The sequence below is a fragment of the Homarus americanus genome, unplaced genomic scaffold, assembly GCF_018991925.1.
Source record: "Homarus americanus isolate GMGI-L3 unplaced genomic scaffold, GMGI_Hamer_2.0 scaffold29188, whole genome shotgun sequence".
In the NCBI taxonomy this organism is placed as follows: Eukaryota; Metazoa; Arthropoda; class Malacostraca; order Decapoda; family Nephropidae; genus Homarus; species Homarus americanus.
In genome coordinates this window covers 289,035-308,997 of record NW_024728626.1, presented here as the reverse complement: position 1 = coordinate 308,997, position 19,963 = coordinate 289,035, and the positions used below count along the sequence as shown (strand labels likewise).

Here is a 19,963-nt window from a genome sequence, read left to right as displayed (position 1 = left end):
TGTACACAGTATGTCAGAAACTAACTGCCACACCCAGCTGTTTCACCATTTTCAGAATGCTCAACATCTCCAACTTAATCTCAAGTGTTAACATTTTAACATTGTTTAGAAAGGGCCCTTTGAAAAGAACTGTAAAGATACTTTGGGTGAACCAAATCAAGTTCACAAGTACAGGGTACTGGACAGTAGCTACAGTACTGTAATCAAATACTATACAGTACAGCACAAGGTACAGTATACAGTGTTCCTACAACAAGATCAAGGTGCATTCTGGAACACCAAATATTTTCCAGGGATTCATTACCCACAGGAGATATGAAAAGTGTGATGCACATCTGCATACTGTACATGCAAACCTTAGCCCAGGATAAATTAAAGGAGTAAAAGTAAACCAGAAACAGTATGTGCAAATTCAGCTCTTACAAATCCAGCACAAATGAGGGTGACCTGTCTGTATATACAATATGTAGAACTGTATGTATAATATATCTGTCGGTTCAGCTTATCCAATGCAAGCAGTAAAACTATATACAGCTAGACAGCCACTTGAGTATTTTCCAATATTGAACAAAGGTTTTAGTCATTTATCTACAGTACTACTGTATCAGAATGTGAGTCACTTCTGATCTGTTACCATATTAAAATCAGGGTCATTTTTTATCTACAGGTACCAATAATATCGTTCCATGATCCAATGCAGTTTTTATTTGACAAGTGATAAAATATCAAGATAAGACACTTTCATCAAATAATTCACCAAGATACAAGATTCTTCATGTAAAACTGTAAAGCAATACTGTACCCAGTACAGCATAACAAAATGTCAAGAGATACTGATGAACAAACCAACAGTTATATTTCATATGAAATTTTAAACAAACACATTGGTGATCTATAAGATCTACCAAACAGGTTTAACCTGGATTAACTTGGAGTTCAGTCACTAAATACCGGTACTGTACAGGGTATAAACAGTGGTATACCTTCAAGTGTACTTGTACCTTGGGGTTTCTTTAAGTATTCTAGCTGTTCATTGAATGAATGTGACCTTTATAAGTGCAGTTTTCTTTTAGGTCAGGGCACTTTAAACATAGAACAGGTGAACTGCAATTACAAACATGAATGGAGACCTGGATGTCTTATGAATATCAAATCTGACCATACTGAAATGAACAAGTTTTATACTGTATCTAATTCTGTGCAGGTTGGAATAAACCAAAAAATCTATTGTACAATCTGAGCTTTTTTTTTTAGGGTGTGTTTGTTTCACCATACAGTCAAGAGAACTTGACATGTTCAAGTGTACCTGTACCTCACACATGCAGCCAAAGTGGTAACCTAAGCAAACACACCACTCAACATACAGGTTGGTGAATCAGCAGTCAGAGGTCATTTGTGAGTAAGGAGAATTTTACCACTTGTGTATAATACGCAAAAGTCTTTGAAACCTCATACAACACTTATAGCATGAATCTTTAATGAATCTTTAAAAATGTTTAATGCAGTATACATTCTTGTTTGTTAAATTTAACTCACTATCCTTGTCACCTTGAGGAATTCCTCATCAATATAATTATGGTTGTCACCTATTTGTACACAGTTTATTTTTATAGCCACACAGTATTTTTAAACCCATTTAATCACAATTCTGAACCAGTTTAGTGATTTTAAATACACACCAACTATTTCAGTCTCCTCCAGTGTCTTTGTGTACAAACATAAAACCCAGTTGTACTGCCCTATAATGTCTCTTAAATCCTAATCACTGTTTAAAAAAGTTCCATTAACAAAACACATTTCTCATCTCTGTGTACTGTACAGTATAAAACTTTTACCCACAAATTACCTTGACCATTGATATAAAAATTTACATCCGTAATGCAATTAGTCTAACATTTATACCTATATATAAATTATAGTACACTCAGTCTATAACACTTAAGGTACACAAAAAATCACAGTTGCACCCAGAGTATCACAAATACCTGCAGAAATCAGTTGCCATGTAGTTCCCTTACACTTTTACTGCATATATATCACACTTTGAGTCTCTTATCAACCCACTTCCTCATCTCTCTCTCTCTTGTACAACTGATAATACTGTATAGTATCCACAAATGCATGTGTGAGTCAGTACAAAATTAAGACAAAAGCATGACAGCACAGATGTAAAGCTCTACTGACTCTTTGTGAACTTCCAAATGATCCAAACTAACTAACCAATACCAATACCCGTAATCTTTATGTTAAACTTTTAAATGTTCTTTCAAATTTAATGTGGTAATAGTTCACACACACACTGTAATAGCTGGAAACCTATATAGTACTCAAACTTAAAAAAAAATAATTAAGAGTGTGAGCTCTTTCAAGAGAAGACTTGACCAACACTGGAGCGGGTTCAGGTACATTCAGGAGCCGGTGCATGCCCAGTATTTGCCAACAGTGCGTGACAGAGACGTGACCGATCGCCCGGGCGGCTAGCGAGCCGACCTTTTGGTGAAGAATATAAAGGAAAAGAGACGTGACCGATCGCCCAAGCGGCTAACAAGCCGATCAGTGGCGAAGAGGATAAAAGTAAAAAAAGTAAAAAGTAAAAGTACTGTAACTTCCATCATAGCAGTACTCACACAGCACAATCCAATATTTATGAATCTGTCCACCACTTAACCAAACATTAAAGTCATTTTCATATTACAAGTACTGGAATATGCAGCGCAGATTCTGAGTTTTCAAAATCAGGTGTTTTGCATAACCAAAATTGTCTGAAGTTTTCCTGAAAAATGTAAACTAACACTGCACAAACATTACCTTACCGGAAACTGTGAATAGTACAGGTATCATTAAAAAACTTTTCACCAATTAAGGCAATGCAATAAATACAATATACTGTACTATGCTAATTGCATGACCACTAATTCCTTGTGAAGCCACTAGATTTATAGTTAACAATGTTAAAACATCAATGTTCCATGTCAATGATTAATAGATTATTATTAATGGCCCCAACACCCTCAGTTACTTAAAAAATTACGGATACCTGTACCACTTACATATACTGTATATACCCAGCAGAGATTAGGAGACTGAGGAAAAATCATGTACTGTACCTGTACAGTACAATATACAGTACAGTGGTCTCTCGGTTAACGAATGGTTCGATTAATGAAATTTTGGTTAACGAATTACCTCCCATAAGGATCTTCAATTCGGTTAACGAACAAAACTTTGATTAACGAAATTCTTACAAACAACACGTTTAATGTGAGCATCAGCTGATGGGCTAGTCTGCCAATTCAGTAATCTGTTCTATGTTTACATTCGTTTCCAGTGGAGTAAATATCAAGAAAGTTGTGCTCTTTAATATTTTTGCACTTTTTATATTAAAATTATTAGTAATTTTAATTTTTTTTTAACATATTGATAATATAAGCAGTACAGGGAACTAGTTTTTTGTGTGCCCATCAGCCGCTTGACTCACCCACCAGGCGTCAGTTTGGCTTTGTTTACAGTGGAGTAAACATCGATTTTGTTGGTGTCTTGAATATTTTTGCATTTTCACTATAAAATTATTGGTCATTCTGAAATTTAGTTAACATATTGATAATATATAGTGCAATGCAGTGTTGATTTAAATAAAATAATCTTGAATTACACCTATTGAACTTCAAATTTTATTGGTGAAATTACTGCATCAAGCATGGGTCCCCTGAAAGTTGATTTTTCCTCCATCCCCACGTCCTTCTCTTCTCCCCTCTCCTCCACCCCCACTTCTAATTACCATCATCATAATCAACCAGGAACCTTCTACATACACACCTCAAAGTAAGTGTACTTTACTGCATTTTTTTTTACTTTGTATGTACTTTTCTCTGAGCTGGAACCAATTACCCAATACCCCATTGAAACAATGGATTCGGTTAATGAAATTTTCGGTTAATGAACGACTGTGGAACAAATTGTATTCGTTAACCGAGGGACCACTGTACATAGTACAGTACACATGATGTGTTCATCTTAAATACTGCAGAGTACATACATTCTCTTCAAGTGAATGAGATGGCATTTACAATAGAGTACAGCCAGAAATATCAAATGCAAATCTTCATTTTTGGCAAATATCAAAATAAAAAGAGGGAGAAAACTGATAAAAAATCAAGAAAATATATAGTACAGTACATAGATGTCTCCAACTATGCTCTTTAAATTGTGGTATAGTATATATTGTACAGTAAGAGCAATAACAAACAATACATAACCCAAAATATAATTTCTCAATCCTTCATTCATTTTCATGACTGCAAGAAACTGTGTTAATTTTGTACTGTACTGTATTATGTTGGAAGTTTAAAGTTTATCCTGCACTGAACAGTATTTGCATCTTGGTTTCTACGTCAAGTTATATTTCTTAATATGTTATCTAATTTATTTACCTTGAACATACTGTACGTAATCTACTACATAAAAAATCTGCTAATATTCAATATAAAACGTGAAAGCTAAAACTAATTGTCTATTACCACTTTTTTTAAGCTACATGAGTACAGTATAGTCGGTGTCGGCCTGTGTTCACTATTGTCATGCTTCATAATTACCAAGCTAAGCTAAACTAACCTAACTATTATACAGTAGCTACCAAAAGCTTTAAATAATGTTAATTCAGTACTGTACAGTAGGTAGTATACTTCATGCGAGACACATGGGTTAACAAGCAACATTTGGAAATTTTTTAATAGAAGAAAACTGCTTAGCTACTTTTCACAAGAAAATCCCAAAATATGGTGTTAAAATAAATTTTTACCAAACTTAACCTAACCAAAAAGAAAAACCAAAATAATAAGGAACCAAACCTAACAACTCTCATATATCAGGATACATGATTTTTTAAACCTAACTTAACATCAAATAGAAGAAAAATTAAAAGAACAGGAAAAACCCTACATAATAAAGCTCGGTAATTATAAAATGTGAGAATAATGAACACAGGCCAACATCGACTATAGTACTCATGTAAAAAAAAAAAAATGGAACAGTAATAGGCACTTCGAACTATAAATTGATTTGAATTAGCTAACATTAAAGTATTATCTGAGGTTAGTATTGTCCAAACTGAAATCAGACATCTAAAATGGTATGGAAACAGCCTGATCTAAAATGGTCTGGGGTCAGACTTGTCCAAAATGGTCGAAGGAGAGCCAGGTCTAAGATGATCTGGATTTAGATTAGTCGCCACAATTTGGGTTCTGTTTCCTAGCCATTAAAGGTCTGGATTTGGCCTAATACATGGTGATCAGGATTCAATCAGTCTTCAAGAGTCTACAATGGTCTAGGATTAGTCTAGTTACCAATGAGCTGATGAGCTATGAACGGCCTAGTTCCAATGTCTGGTTCAACATAATTCCTAGTGGTCTTCATTCAACATAGTCCCAAATGGTTTAGGGTTGGTCTAGCTTATTGACCTGCATTTGGCCAATCCAATCCTTAACGACTTGGGGTCAACCTAGTTTACTACATTACTTTATCCTCTTCATTACTAATCAGCCTGTTAGCCACTTGGGCAGTCGGTCACCTCTCTGTTATGAACTGTTGGTAAGTATTGTACTGGGAATGTACTGGTTCCAGAATATAGCTATTTGTAACCTGTGCCAGAATTGGTCAAGTCTTGTCTTGAATGAGTTCACACTCGGTGCCATCACGACTTCCACTACAAAAAAGTTTGCCCAGACAGGTTTCTGAACTTGTGTGGCTTCTTCAACCTTAAAATGTGACCCCTTATATGGCAGGCATCTGCCAGCTCCAGGTATGAACACTCAATTGAGTACATATTGCCCTCTGAGGTTTTTACAAACTTCTATTAGGTGCTTCAGTCTCTCTGGGTAACTGAGGTGCCATAGTGCAGGCACCAGTCTAGTGGCCCCCCTTTGGACATTTTCAATCAACTAACATGCTGTATCTCGGGGACCAGTCAGGGTGAGAGTACTCCAAATGGGGATGCATCTCACTTTTGAGGAACGTGATTAGGGACGGCCTGTCTAGGTATGTGAACTACCTTTTTATGAGACCTACCTAGCTTAGCTGCTCGATTTACCTTCTCACAATGGTTTAAGTTCAGACTACAGTAGTCCTATATGGACTAAGTTTGGCTTAGTAATACTCCTAAATTAAGTTTGACCTAGTACAAAATGGTTTTTCAATGGTTTGGGGTCTGCTTTGTCCATAATGGAAACCTTACAACCTTATTTTTCAAGTACCTGTATAAAATTACTACTGGTTATCATAGTATCATTTTACATGATGGATTGACCCTGCAGGCTTTTTGGACCAATAAACACAATTGGCAAATAAACAGTGTATAATTTATACACGCACTCCAAAGACAAAATTCGGCTATCTTTGAATTCAACTTTCACAAACCACTCAGAATGAGTGCTGCTAACAACCCAGCTGATCTCAGTTAATTCTGTTTAAAAGGGGTGTGGTCAGTCATCATTTTGTCATCCACTATTTTATAAATATCAGAATGATTTCCTCTGGCTTGTGTATGGTGATGGCTGGTCTGCCTTTACTGATTAGAGAAATTCAAAGAATTAATGTGACACTTGAAAACACTTGATCCCATGTATAGATATCTTGTTAACTGAAGTAGTGTATGTGTGATCTTCTTGAGCTATGCTGGTGACGCCTGGTAGCCCCTGAGATGTCTGTACAAGAGTCGTATGTGTGTGCAGCCCTGGGCCCTGGCAGCCCCGAGGCTTAGAATCCGTCAGCCTGGCCCGACCCGGCCCGGGAGATGATGACACCAGGGCAGAACACTTTACACACACCCCTACACCCATGTATTTCCCTCCATGTCTCATTCATAGGAATAGGAGACACCCAGCCATAGCCAGGCAGCCCTGGTGCCTCCCAACTGGTCGTGTGCACCAGGACTTGCCTGGTGTGAGCGTCATCTGTAACATATCAACAAAGGAGACCGCCCGAAATAAGTCGGTTCGGGCAGCGGCTCCCCTTCCACTGCTGTTATTTTCGTGAGTTTTACGGCTAAATCACTCTTACCTACCTCATTTTGTGTAGTTATGGAATCCAAAATGTATGGATGAGCTTCTCTACTACGATATTCCCGTGTATATCCACATGGATACAATTTAGAGTACAAAAATCCACAAAGAAACAGAAACACAGCCTTCCTCTCACTCCAGTACACTGACACTGGCAGCCATATTGGAATCGGATTTGTTGACGCTGCGCGATCGAACCGAAAATCCAAATGGTTCTACTCTCAGTGTGTGGGATTACAGTGATAAAAGTAACTATTTTAACTGGACCTATTTATGATCTGGATGAAGCAGTTTAGTTATATTGCGTTCACAGACGGCTAAATAATGGTAAAATCCAATATCAAATAGCTAAAATAATCACACAAATTGGAACCTTTCTAAAGAATTCATAAATGAGCACAAATCTATTTTACCTTGATATTAAGTACTAGAATAATAAAAACGTATATATTATTGTACGTTAAAAATAAAATCTCGTCATTAGTGGATATTAATGTACAGACTTAATTTAAGAAATTTATATGATCTATGAATGATGTTATGTTTACGATAAGAGGACGGGAGACTTGCAGAGGTATAATAATTCTCGTTTAAATTTAGAAATATTGCCAACTACTTGGAGCAACTCAGCAGCAGTTATGTTACTTGTACAATACATAATATCTAGAAGGATCATTATAAACACACTGTTAATAGCGTATTATCGAGAAAGTCGAACACTTTACAACACATACCTTATTTTATTTGCTAATACGAATTTCTTCATAAATGTGTTAAAATTTGTTAGGAGGTTTTAATCAATACCGAAATTGTACCTGGTGTTTACATATAAAGTATTTTTAAACCATGTAAAAGTAATCATCAGATATATTTTTTTAGCTAATCTTAATAGAATGGTATCTAAACAGGATATTATTTAATTTGCCTGTAAATAACACGCCCACTCACTGAAACGCGCACGCACCTGCGCAGGCATTCGCACGCAAATACAGTATATATATATACATATATATATATATATATATATATATATATATATATATATATATATATATATATATATATATATATATATATATATATATATATATATATATATATATAATATATATATATATATATATATATATATATATATATATATATATATATATATATATATATATATATATATATATATATATATATATATATATATATATATATATATATATATATATATAACGTTTCGGAAAATAATTTTCCATCGTCAGAGCCTAGAAAACAAAAAGTTTTAACAAGTTTTATAAATACAGGTGATATACAATAAAAACGTAAATCACTGTAGGTGCGCGTGATCCAAGTATATGCTGATAACCACAAGGAAACAAGAAAACAAGAAGTTCCCAAGCGCTTTCGTGTATTTCACAAATATTTATTTATTTTATTATTTTTTTTACGTGGATTAGCCCACCAGGGCACAGGTCACTGACCCACATCGGGGCCTGGGGAGCGAAAATGTAATAATTATTCATAGCAAATAAAATTTATACTAAAAAGTAAAATTAAATAATAATGATAACAATAATAATAATAATAACACTATGATAATAATATTAATAATAATAAAGAACTATGAAGAAAAAAATTCAATTGTGAGAAACGCTATACTGTATGTATATTGTATTGTCAAGTAAGAGAAACAATTCAGACCCTGCAATTATGTGTGAGGCAGAAAGTTAGATCAGCAACCAGGGACTTGGTCACAATTTTCGTGATGCCATATAGCAGCAGGGTCTACCATTAGACAACACATTATGCTTCCAATATCTTCTTAGGCGGTAGTACCTCCCTGTTTGGTAGCTGCCTACTACCTAACTTTTTTTTAAGGGAATTAGCCCACCCGGGCACAGGTCAAACAACCCACAACGGGGCCTGGGGGGGGGGGCGAAAAAATAAGAACAGAAAGAAATTGGATATAGAGAAGAAATAGGTTATACTGTGTTAATCTACACCACGAAGATGCCGGAACCAGCTTTTTGAAGTGAGACAGATTGTATAAGTACGGAAACACAGAAGAAGGCAGAGCATTCCACAGTTTGGCTGTGCAAGGAAAGAAGGAAGTACTATAACAGATTATTCTCGTGTGACCGACATCCACAGAGAAACGGTGGGCACCGCGGGCAAGACGTGTTACAAACCCACGGCCTTCCCTTTGGCACACAGGATGCCAAATCCATCGAACATTGCCCGTTAATGTACCTGTAAAAGAGAGAGAGTGAAGCAACATTACGGCGAATAGAAAGGGAAGAGAGATTGTCGACTAAAGGAGGAGAGTTAATAAAACAAAATGCCTTTGATTCCACCCTATCTAGCAGTTGGACAGAAGAGCCAACTACCTTATAATGCTGGATGAATAAATATATTTCAATTTGTTTGAAGATTTAATGAATTACTTACAACAAATACATAATATACGATAGTAGATAATATATAGGAACTTCTATCTTATCAGCCTTTGGCCCCTCACAAAGTTAATCCAGCCCTGATTACGACACTATCAAGGATCGTACAGTCTCTTATACGACGTCATGCAGGCGGGGCTCATCCTCTCGGCTCTCAGGTCCACATGAAGGTTCGTTTACTTCACAGTCACATTTATCCTGCCCATCTATGCTGCAACGTAAGGTAGTGTCTAAACCAGTGGAAATATTTTAAGGGAGTAATTTTGAAGATCTAGAATTCTAAGATCTGTCCTTTACTTTCCATTACTTTGGTGGTATGTTCTTAAGTGTATTGCGTTGAAAATCACGTACAGTATAAAAACATGAATGGATGGGATTAAAACTAGAAATGAGACATCTCCATAAAAGTGTTAGTTGGTGCAATACGTTACCGATCGCCCAAGCGGCTAACGAGCCGATGAGTGGTGAAGAGGATAAAAGTAAAGTAAAAAGGTAATACTGTGGGCTTTTGAGATATTGGTTCGCACTCAGGATGGGATGGAGAAAGGAAACTCACAGTGTGCCCTCTGTATACATATTATATTGGATGTACAATAAAGCTTGGTGGCTGGTGCTGGGAGGAGGCAGCGTGGTTACAAGTGTGAGTAGGGAGAGCTGGTTGGTGAGGGTGCTCAGAGGAGGCGTTGCTTGCTGCGGTTGTAGCTAGAAGAAGGGCAGGTCACGGCCAGGTGAGGTCTTATATAGCGGGGGTAGGGGTGACTTGATTGTAGACATCCGCTTTGTTCGGGGGCGCGCTGGTTACCTGACCTTGCCCACGAGGTGCAGGCTGGTGAATTCGCGAGGGGTCAGCTAGTCAGCGACACATGGCCTTTGTAGGGGAGGAATCCACTGCAATACTTTCACTCGGATTTCGGATTCATTAAATTGGGCGAACAGACTACACTATATAGGCGGGAAACTTGTTGATCATCTTACGGTGTTTTCATCAACAAATAATATCTTACGCCGTTGAATGAAAATTCATTAACAATCTGACACGGCATTTTTTATACAGGTGCAATTTTAATGCAATATGTACTAAAACTCAGTGAAACAGTGACGTCTGTACATGCTTAAGAGTGTTTTCAGGATAAAGTCTGCCTGGTACACATATATTGATATTTCATTTGATGCGTAATATGTTTATGTGTTAAATAATATTACGAAATACTGCAAAGAACAAGGTAATAAGTAGTCAAAATAAATTTTTAAGAAAATCTCAACTCTGGAAATAAGCACCTGACAGCTTTGTCGACTATCTTTGGCCAAGTTGTCTTTACCATTGTTGATACGGTGAATTCTATTTCTCACAATTTTTAAAATTTGATTAGAATAGTGTAATTATTAACCTTGTTGTGTGCTTAAACCTTCGTTGCTGAAGAGCTGTAATAACATTATAACAAGAAAAAAACATTGCTGTTTACCTGCACTGTTTCTGCACCCAAGAAATTATGCTTCCATGGCCTACGTGGAAGGTAAACGTTGGTTTGGAAATAGAGTAGTGGATGAGTGCAGGTTGGATTAACCATTAAGCAAAATAAGCACGTGCTTAGGGCACCAAAAGAAGGGGGCACCACAGGTTTTTCTTTTGAAGGTATTATGCCTTCTAGTGACCAGATCATATTTGCGATAAAACCTAATAGGCTAGTTTAAAACTGCCGTATAAAATTAGTGAAAATTTGTTATCCCATTTTGTTCGTTAACTATGTTTTGTAAGGGTTTAAAACCAAGAAAACTGTGCTCCTTTTTTTTTAAAGGACACGTTGCCTAATGGAAAACGGCTTTATTTTATACACGTTCAAGAACGTTCCTGAACGTCTGAAATTGTCTAAGTTCGTTCCCTCGCTTCTCAGGTTCTTGCAGTATCAACGAAATGTGTCTATTTTAACGTGTGGTATGAGGTGGATTGTGTGAAGTAACAAGTAAGTTTCTGAATTTCTCATTAATTAAATTACTTTATATTTACAAAATAAAGAGGTAGATATTTTAACTATATAAATATATTGTGTTACTAAATTAAGAGCAGTAACTCTAGGCCTAGTTGTTATAATAAATAAGGTTAAATCAAAACTGTCTAATTTAAGTAATTTTTATAATTATCAAATGTTGAAAAATTTCAACTCTTTGTTTTTATTTCTTAATTGTCTTTAACTGTATTTGTTCTGGTTCTAGTCTAACATCAGTGATGAGAAAATTGTAGGATCTGGCTTGTGGGGTGGCCTGGAAGAAACCTGAATTTTTTATCTTATATTTCAACATCAGTATTCATTGAGTCTTAATCATGGTCTTAATATCTTGTCAGTTAAGCAATGGGAGGGCCGAGGTGGCACCATTGTTGGGCTGTGCTTAGGGCATCAATTGGCCTTAATCCGGCCCTGGATGAGTGGAACAAGTTACCAAACATCATCATTAACTCGAATACGCTGGATGGCTTCAAACATAGGTTGGGTGGATAATTGAGCGATAGGGGTTGGGTGTAAACGGGACTGCCCAGAATGGGCCAAAAGGCCCGCTGCAGTTTCCTCCATTCTTATGTACAGTAAGTACGGTTAACGGTTAACAAATTTATTGACAAAGCTTGGAGTACAGTTTGTCTATTTTGAGAAATTCAGTCAGGTCTTGACAATGGGGGTGCTATTACTTCTCACTGCCGCGCAGGACAGAGATTCATTCACAAAACAAGTAAATCATATTCATTAACATTATATACTGTATAGGTCAGAGTCATGTGGGTGATTTCACTGTTCACTGCCACGCAGGACAGTAGTTCATATACATTAGGAGTCATTTTCTAATTGGGGATTAATCAGTGTGGACTGGCAAATTTTGGATAAACAACAAGAATGTCCTCAAGCACCCCTGATTCAATGTAATAATTACTAAGTTCATGATACAATAAGCCAGGTGGCCTCAAGTCTTTGACAGTGTCACATTCAATAATATAGTGTTCAAGTGTATGCTTTAAAGGTTACGTACGTGCACCTTAACTCCATTGTTTATATTCATGGTGAACTGAATAACTGTATACAATAGTTTATAAACATGTCTCCAATTGTAAACCTCCTCGACAATTTCACTGAATAATAATAATAATAATAATAATAATAAAATTATTATTATTATTGACGAAATATGCAACACTGAATGTTTTCTATAAGTACCGAGCTCCGAGTGTCATTATGAGATTGAGCTAAAGAAAAATGAAATGTTTTGTATAGTTTTAGACAAATGCTATTTATTCTACGTTATTTACAATTTATAAGTAGGATTCCGTAGTTGTATATTGTATTTGATGGTTTTAGCAATTTAAGATTATTATCTGGACATCTAGGTCTGCTTAATTAACATTTTACGTTTCTATTTAATTTTTTCAAATATATAATTAGTATAGAAATAAGCAGCATGATGAGGAAATGACATTACACGTCCACACATTAAAGCAATACTGTAACTGAATTCCAAGAGCAGCTTAACTGTTTTCCTTATGGCAACTTCCGGGTAAAGGTTCGAAGTGTGGTTTGTGTAGGTTGTGGTTTGTGTAGGTTGTGGTTTGTGTAGGTTGTAGTTTGTGTAGGTTGTAGCGAGACTCGAGCCAGGAGCACTGAGGCCGTGAAACGATACTAAGCCTTGTGGCCACGAGCGTCCTGCACCACCAAGGGAAACATAGAATGGCAGGCGGATGGAAGAGTGGTTTAAGTGTACAAGGAAAATCTCGTCCAACCAATGATAAAGGCCCTATGGTTGAATTAGAACATCAGTTTGGTGAGAAAAGGCATTATATAGGTGTTATCTTACGCTGTTATTGGCTTTACTTTGAGTATTAGTTGATGTATTACGCATATGAAAAAGGTAAACAAATGTAGGAAGTGAACTGGTATTTGGTCGACGTTACTCAAATTTTGTAATAAATTGTATGATTAGGCGTTGTAACTTACAGTATTTAATACCATATGTTTACATTTATCTAACTTTTTCATGCAAATGTCTTTAAGAATGGTTCCTCAAACTTCTCTTGGCCAAGGAACCCTGTAAGCCACATGTAATTATTATCAGGCATCCCAATCATCTCCACTTACTCTTTTCTCATTTCAAGCAAATTTACACATAAGAAAACAAGCCTTAAGTATTTTCGTTAAAGCCAAGCTCAAGTTAAAAGGGTTCCATATAACATTTAAGTAGTGGGTGGCCATTAGGAAAATAATGAAGGTAATTAAGGAATTATAAATGGTGAGCTTTTATTTGTTTTATTATAATTATCATTGTTATTATTGAATTTTGCAGAACCCTTGAAGGATACTCATGAAACCTTGTGTTCTGGTGTTGCATGCTGAGATTGTATCATGCTGAGAATGTTCTGGGCATGTGCAGTTCAATCAATACCTAACCTAAGCTAACCTTTATTCCGAGGGGTAATCTCAGAACACCTCAAGCCTTCAAAGAAGTTTTGATTTAATTGTGCATACCTAGAAATTTTTTCGCTTGGTACAGCACAATCTCAACATGCTACATCGGGGGGAACCACTGGTGTAGAATAACTCTAATGAACTTGATGATTATATACAGTATTTATATTTGAGATCTTTGCTTTGAAGTGTGAAGTGAAGGAAAAATGACTTAGAATTGAATTTGGAACTGCAAGTAGGTTGTGTTCTCTATATCTTTAGCAAACAAGCACAGACCGTTATTGAACTACTGGTATGTAAAATTGTGAGAAATTAATCACCAGACAATCTATACTCAGGTTTAGAAGTAATTAGTGGTGCATTCTTATAACATTCAGATGGGAACTAGTTGTTTAGGCCATCAGGGACTAACTTTCCAACGGCCAAAATGTCTTAAGGTCTAAACGCCGTATGGCCAAAATGAACAGTGTACGAATACTGTAAAAATAATAATAGTAGTAATAATCAGGATAAAGGTGGAGGAGACGGTTAGCACCAGAACGAGTTCGTATATTTCGTTCATATTTTGCACAGTTATACTTTGGATGATAATACAGTAAGTAATAAAACTGGTATGACAACTTTTTATTTCGATCATGAATATTGTAACCGCCCGATGAGCGACTGGGGGTAATGAGACCCTTGCACGTAGGACTCGATTGTTCTTTATTCGGTCAAAACCTGCAGAGTAAAAATTACATATGTTACATATGCGATAATTAATTCACTCGTACATTCCTTCACTATTAACAACTACATATGATATATTTGAGTAGAGTGGGGTGTTAAACCATATAAAAACTTAATTTCGGGTCTCATGTAGGACTTATGAGCTCCCTGACTTGTTAGCTCACTGGACGGCTAGAGACTATCTTCTGAACTCACAGGGAGCGAGTTAGTCAGCCCCGAGGCGAGGGCCATCTGTTTCACATTTAACACCCTAGCAAGTTCATTGTAAACTCACTCTGTCTCTCTCCTGTCTCCCTTTCTCTCTCTCTTTCAGTTTATCCTGGTAAATGAGAATGCAATATAGTATATATATTTTTTTAATATTAATTATTTATTTTTTTGTCTCTTTGGCAGGAAAAAGTTCTTGCCTTTTGATTTTAGGACTGTGTGACTTGATTTCATTAGCTACACATTTAAGGGTTAAGATGTGACTCTGACAAATGGTAATAAATAAATAATAATAATTAACGGTTTATTGAAAGAGCTTGGCAGCCAGAAGGCTGAAAATATACAGTTACATATTTGGGGAATGGGTTTCGAATTACAAATAATATACAAGTAACATAAGTGATACAAATAAGATATATAATAACTAGATGGGGAAAAGCTCAAACTACAGTGCATTTCATCATAGTGACAGTGCAAGAAGTAGTATTTACTGGGAGTGAATACACTGGTTTATTACAAGTTATTGATAATTTTTACAATGGTTGGGACTGGGCTGTTCTTATAGCGATCAGTTCATGCACGTATGGGCTGGATGTGCGGTGTGGTGTCAACAGTACTTCTGCTAGGATCTCGGTGGTGTAGAGCCGGTCGTGAGATGTGAGTGAAGCTTCTTACCAAATTTGCAGATGAGGTCGTCGTGATGGTCAGTGAGAGTCGAAAGGGTCAGTATGTTGAGCGCTTCTTGATATGTGGAGTAGGAAGGGGAGAGAATAATCTTGCATGCCCTCTTTTGCACTTTTTCTAGGTGTTTACGTTGTGTGGCATTTAGGGAGGAAGACCAGGTAGGGGAAGCATAGGTGAGCTTGGGAAGTATGAATGTTGTGTAAACCGACTGTAAACCGACTGTATCCCTAAAGCTTTTAACCACTAATGTATCTCCCCTTTAATTATAAAAAATATTGTGCAGTACATTCTGTATTATAGGAAAATTAGTTTTGAATGTTACAAGGATTTTCAGGACAGAACCGTTGTCGTAAATGAGGGCTATCTCTGCTGTATTACCATTTCACGATCGTCCTTCCCATTGAGTGCATGGCAATTGGCTGGATGCAATATGGGTTTTTGTTTCTAATTTAATTACAGTAGGGCAGCTTGCATTTGTGGTGCATACAGCAAGTGTGACACACAAGACACATTGCCTTCTTTCTTAGATGGTGTGTTACAAAAAGGGATTTGTTTGTGACAGGAAGGTGTAAACATTTCATGAATTAGTTTCTGGTAACAATGTTTAATTTTTATTGGGTCATAACCTGTAAAATTGGTGTGCATAATAATCAAGTCACTTAAATGGAATTTCAGGACCAGTTCTTCTTTTTTATGCCACTTCATTTTAAATGTTTTTTTTTTCAGATGCATGAAGATGGAACCCCTGGCAGAAGCCTTTTTAGTAGTTGAAGGAGTTGTTGCACACATTTGTGAAAAGTTGGGCTCTGATGCACGGGAACATATGAACCCTGATCAACTGTTTGTTAGGGCAGAATATCACATAAAAAATGGTTTAAATGTTGATGATGCCATAAAAATGTTGGTGACAAGTGTGATATGGGAAGTTAAAGATAAATTTGACAAAAAGTTAAGGGATGTGAAGAAAATTAGGGATGAATTAGAAAGAGCCACGGCTGAAGTAATTATAGGGCAAATCAGGGGTGAGTTGGAGAGAGCTTCTGAACATTTGGTTAAAGATGTTGACCTTAATATTAATGTAAGATTGGGTTCTGAAGGCAGCAGTTCTCAATCTTTCTCCACCTCAGACGGTGCATCTGGAGAAAATAAAGTAAAACTTGGAATGGCATTCAGTGACTCCAGTGATTCTGCTTCTTCTTCTAGTGTGGATGACCCTCCATTACCCCTTGAATCTCCAGGTAGTGATACCACAGTGAATGATGAGGATAGTGAGATCCGTGTATTGACTCCAGAACCACGAAAACCTGCTCCACTAATAGAGCTTACAGATGATAGCTCAAATGGCAGTACATCATCGAAGAGCAGTATTTGTATTGTTGAAGAATGTGAAAAGACTAAAGATAAACCAATAAGCAATCTTGAGGAGGAAATTGACCTAGAAGATGCGGAGAAAATTGGTTTTACAAACAAAACTCTTGCAGATATTCTCAAAGAGGAGAGAATTTTGGCAAATGGTACTAATGGTGAACAAAGTGAACAAGAAGTAAAAATGCATGAAGTTTGTGATCTAAATAAAGGTGCTTCAAAACATTTGGAACCAATGAAAGCAGAAGTACCGGAAAATGATTGTGTGTTCAATGATATAGATCAAACCAACAGTGAAGAGCAAAGATATCAGTTACACATTGAGGAAAGGAAACAATCACCAGAGCACGAAGGCCCTGGGTCACCATCCTCAGCCACTCTGAATGAATTAAAAGCAAGCAGTTATGTTGATGAAAACAGAAATAAGAAAACAAATATCAATGGCCTAGCCAACTTCTTAACAGATAATAGAGCAGACCATAGTCACTCTACAGATGTGTTGTGGAAAGATGCTCAGTATGTATGTTCTCTTCTTCCGTATTTTCAACTAGCAGATGTTCACCAAAGCATGGTTGACAACTACTTCCATCCTGACCGCAAGGCGTATGTTTTAGAGGAATACATAAAATTAGCTGTTGATCGTGAGGAAGTTGTGTCAGATTGTGTATTTCAGAGTCTACGGGCTGTTAGGAAGAGAGCATACGTAGAAGTTGGCGGTGCACAAGCAGTGATGGGTGAGAAGAAAATAAAAGTGGAACACAACTCGGCAGACTTTATTGATAAAAAACTGTGGGATCCAGTGTTTGATGGTTCCCTTCCTTCTACAAGTGGTGCTAATAATCCAGTTGCCTTGGCAGTTGTAAGAGACAAAAATGAACAACATGGTGTATACATGCCTGATGTAAGGACTCAGAACAATGATTTTGAACCAGAGTTTAAAAAAAATGAACCCATGGAATTGAAAAATGACCGGGAGAAATGGTGTATAGAAAAGATGGAATTTGTTGCTGCTGTTATATGTGGGATTGATAAGGAAGTTTTACGAGAGCAGGTTGAATCATGCTATAGTGATGCTGATGTTGAACGATTAATAACAAGGTTGTTGGAAGAGCAAGAAAATAGTGAACCAGTCATAAAAGACCCTGAACCAGGAGTGGGTTATGTGAACCCTCTCTCTTTAGCACGGATTGAGCAGCCTAATACCAGTGCCTTTCAGCTTGTAGATAGAGCGCATGCCAGTGTATTTGAAGAGGGAAATTCAAATGATGGCAGCACACCTGGCAGCTCTAATGAAGGTCAGTCTGTGGCAGAAGGTGAGGATCAGGCTAAACTTGCCTCAGACTTGGAGGACACAATAATGAATCAGACAAAAACACTGTCAGAGATGTTTGGTGATGCAGATCCAGACTATTTACAAAAGAGGTAAGCAAGATTTTCATCCTAGTTCATGAATTAAAATTATCTTGATTTAAAATTTTTTTTTTGTGACTTAGTTCTACTTATCTACTAATTTTCATCTACCAACCTTTATTTTCATTTGTGTCTTTGACCTGTCTTGTTTTTGACCTTCATTAGATACCCTTCACTATTACAATACAGTACTAATATCCAATGAGGTTTTGTCGCATTTTATACTAACAGTTTTCCAATCCCATTCTTAGGTTTGTAAAGCTTGTAACAAGATACTGTACTGTATACAGAGGGTCCCTGGGTTACGAACGGGTTCTGTTCCCGAGGACGTTCTTAAGTTTGTACATAAGTCGAAACACATGCTCTGTGCATAATGTACTTGCAGAACAATGTTTAAAATCCCACTATATCATAGCCTAAGTCCTTAAATACATCTAAAAATCACTTAATTTAAGAGAAAAGAAGAAATAGAATGACAAAATACAGTAAATAAATAAATAAATCATCGGGGAAATAAAATAATGTTAATTTAACCTCGTTCGTATCGGCTGGTGTTCATAAATTGAACATTTGTTAGTTGGGGACCCCCTGTATTTTTCTATAAACATAATTGCAGAACCGGTATACAATATATCTGATTTCTATGGCAATGGATCCACTGTAACTGACAACACCATCTGTTTGTCAAATTTCCATCAGCAAGTCTTTGTACTGTACATTTAAGATTTTGCTCTTATTTCAGTAATGAGGATACAGTGACTAATAATTTTTGGAATTTAACATATAGCAATGGCTGTAGTTTGGAGAAGGGGAATACTGTAGTAAAGTATTTATAAAATTTGTGTGGAAACAGACTGTAAAACACTGGTAGTGATTATGATGATGTGTAGTGTGGTCAGTGTGGTGTAGTATGGCTGGTAAGGTGTTGTGTGGTCACTAGTGGTGTTGTATGGTGTGTATGGTGTTATGTGGTCCTGTGGTGTTGTGTGGTCACTAGTGGTGTAGTATGGCTGGTAAGGTGTTGTGTGGTCACTAGTGGTGTTGTATGGTGTGTATGGTGTTGTGTGGTCCTGTGGTGTTGTGTGGTCACTGTGGTGACGGTGGTGTTGTGTGGTCACTGTGGTGTTGTGTGGTCACTAGTGGTGTTGTATGGTCTGTATGGTGTTGTGTGGTCCTGTGGTGTTGTGTGGTCCTGTGGTGTTGTGTGGTCACTGTGGTGACGGTGGTGTTGTGTGGTCACTGTGGTGTTGTGTGGTCTGTATGGTGTTGTGTGGTCCTGTGGTGTGTGTGGTATGGTGTGGTATGGTGTTGTGTGGTCCTGTGGTGTTGTGTGGTCACTGTGGTGACGGTGGTGTTGTGTGGTCACTGTGGTGTTGTGTGGTCACTAGTGGTGTTGTATGGTGTTGTGTGGTCCTGTGGTGTTGTGTGGTCCTGTGGTGTAGTGTGGTCGCGGTGGTGTTGTGTGGTCACTGTGGTGTTGTGTGGTCATGGTGGTGTTGTGTGGCCTGTATGGTGTTGTGTGGTCATTGTGGTGTTGTGTGGTCACAGTGGTGTTGTGTGGCCTGTATGGTGTTGTGTGGTCTGTATGGTGTTGTGTGGTCCGTATGGTTTTGTTTGGTACTGGTTG

General features: G+C 37.0%; 1 protein-coding gene across 5 annotated transcripts in view; it reads left to right on the top strand.

Annotated features, from left to right (window-relative positions):
• Nucleotides 1-13,162: 13,162 nt before the first annotated feature.
• The window catches only part of LOC121866155 (E3 ubiquitin-protein ligase RNF216-like), a 41,859-nt gene continuing 35,058 nt past the window's right edge, over nucleotides 13,163-19,963 (top strand). For all 5 annotated transcript variants that reach the window (XM_042365750.1, XM_042365749.1, XM_042365751.1 and 2 more), the window contains exons 1-2: nucleotides 13,163-13,300; nucleotides 16,288-18,348. In XM_042365750.1, coding sequence (XP_042221684.1) covers nucleotides 16,292-18,348 — 2,057 coding nt within the window. In that variant the 5' untranslated portion in view covers nucleotides 13,163-13,300; nucleotides 16,288-16,291. The remainder of the gene's footprint in view (nucleotides 13,301-16,287; nucleotides 18,349-19,963) is intronic.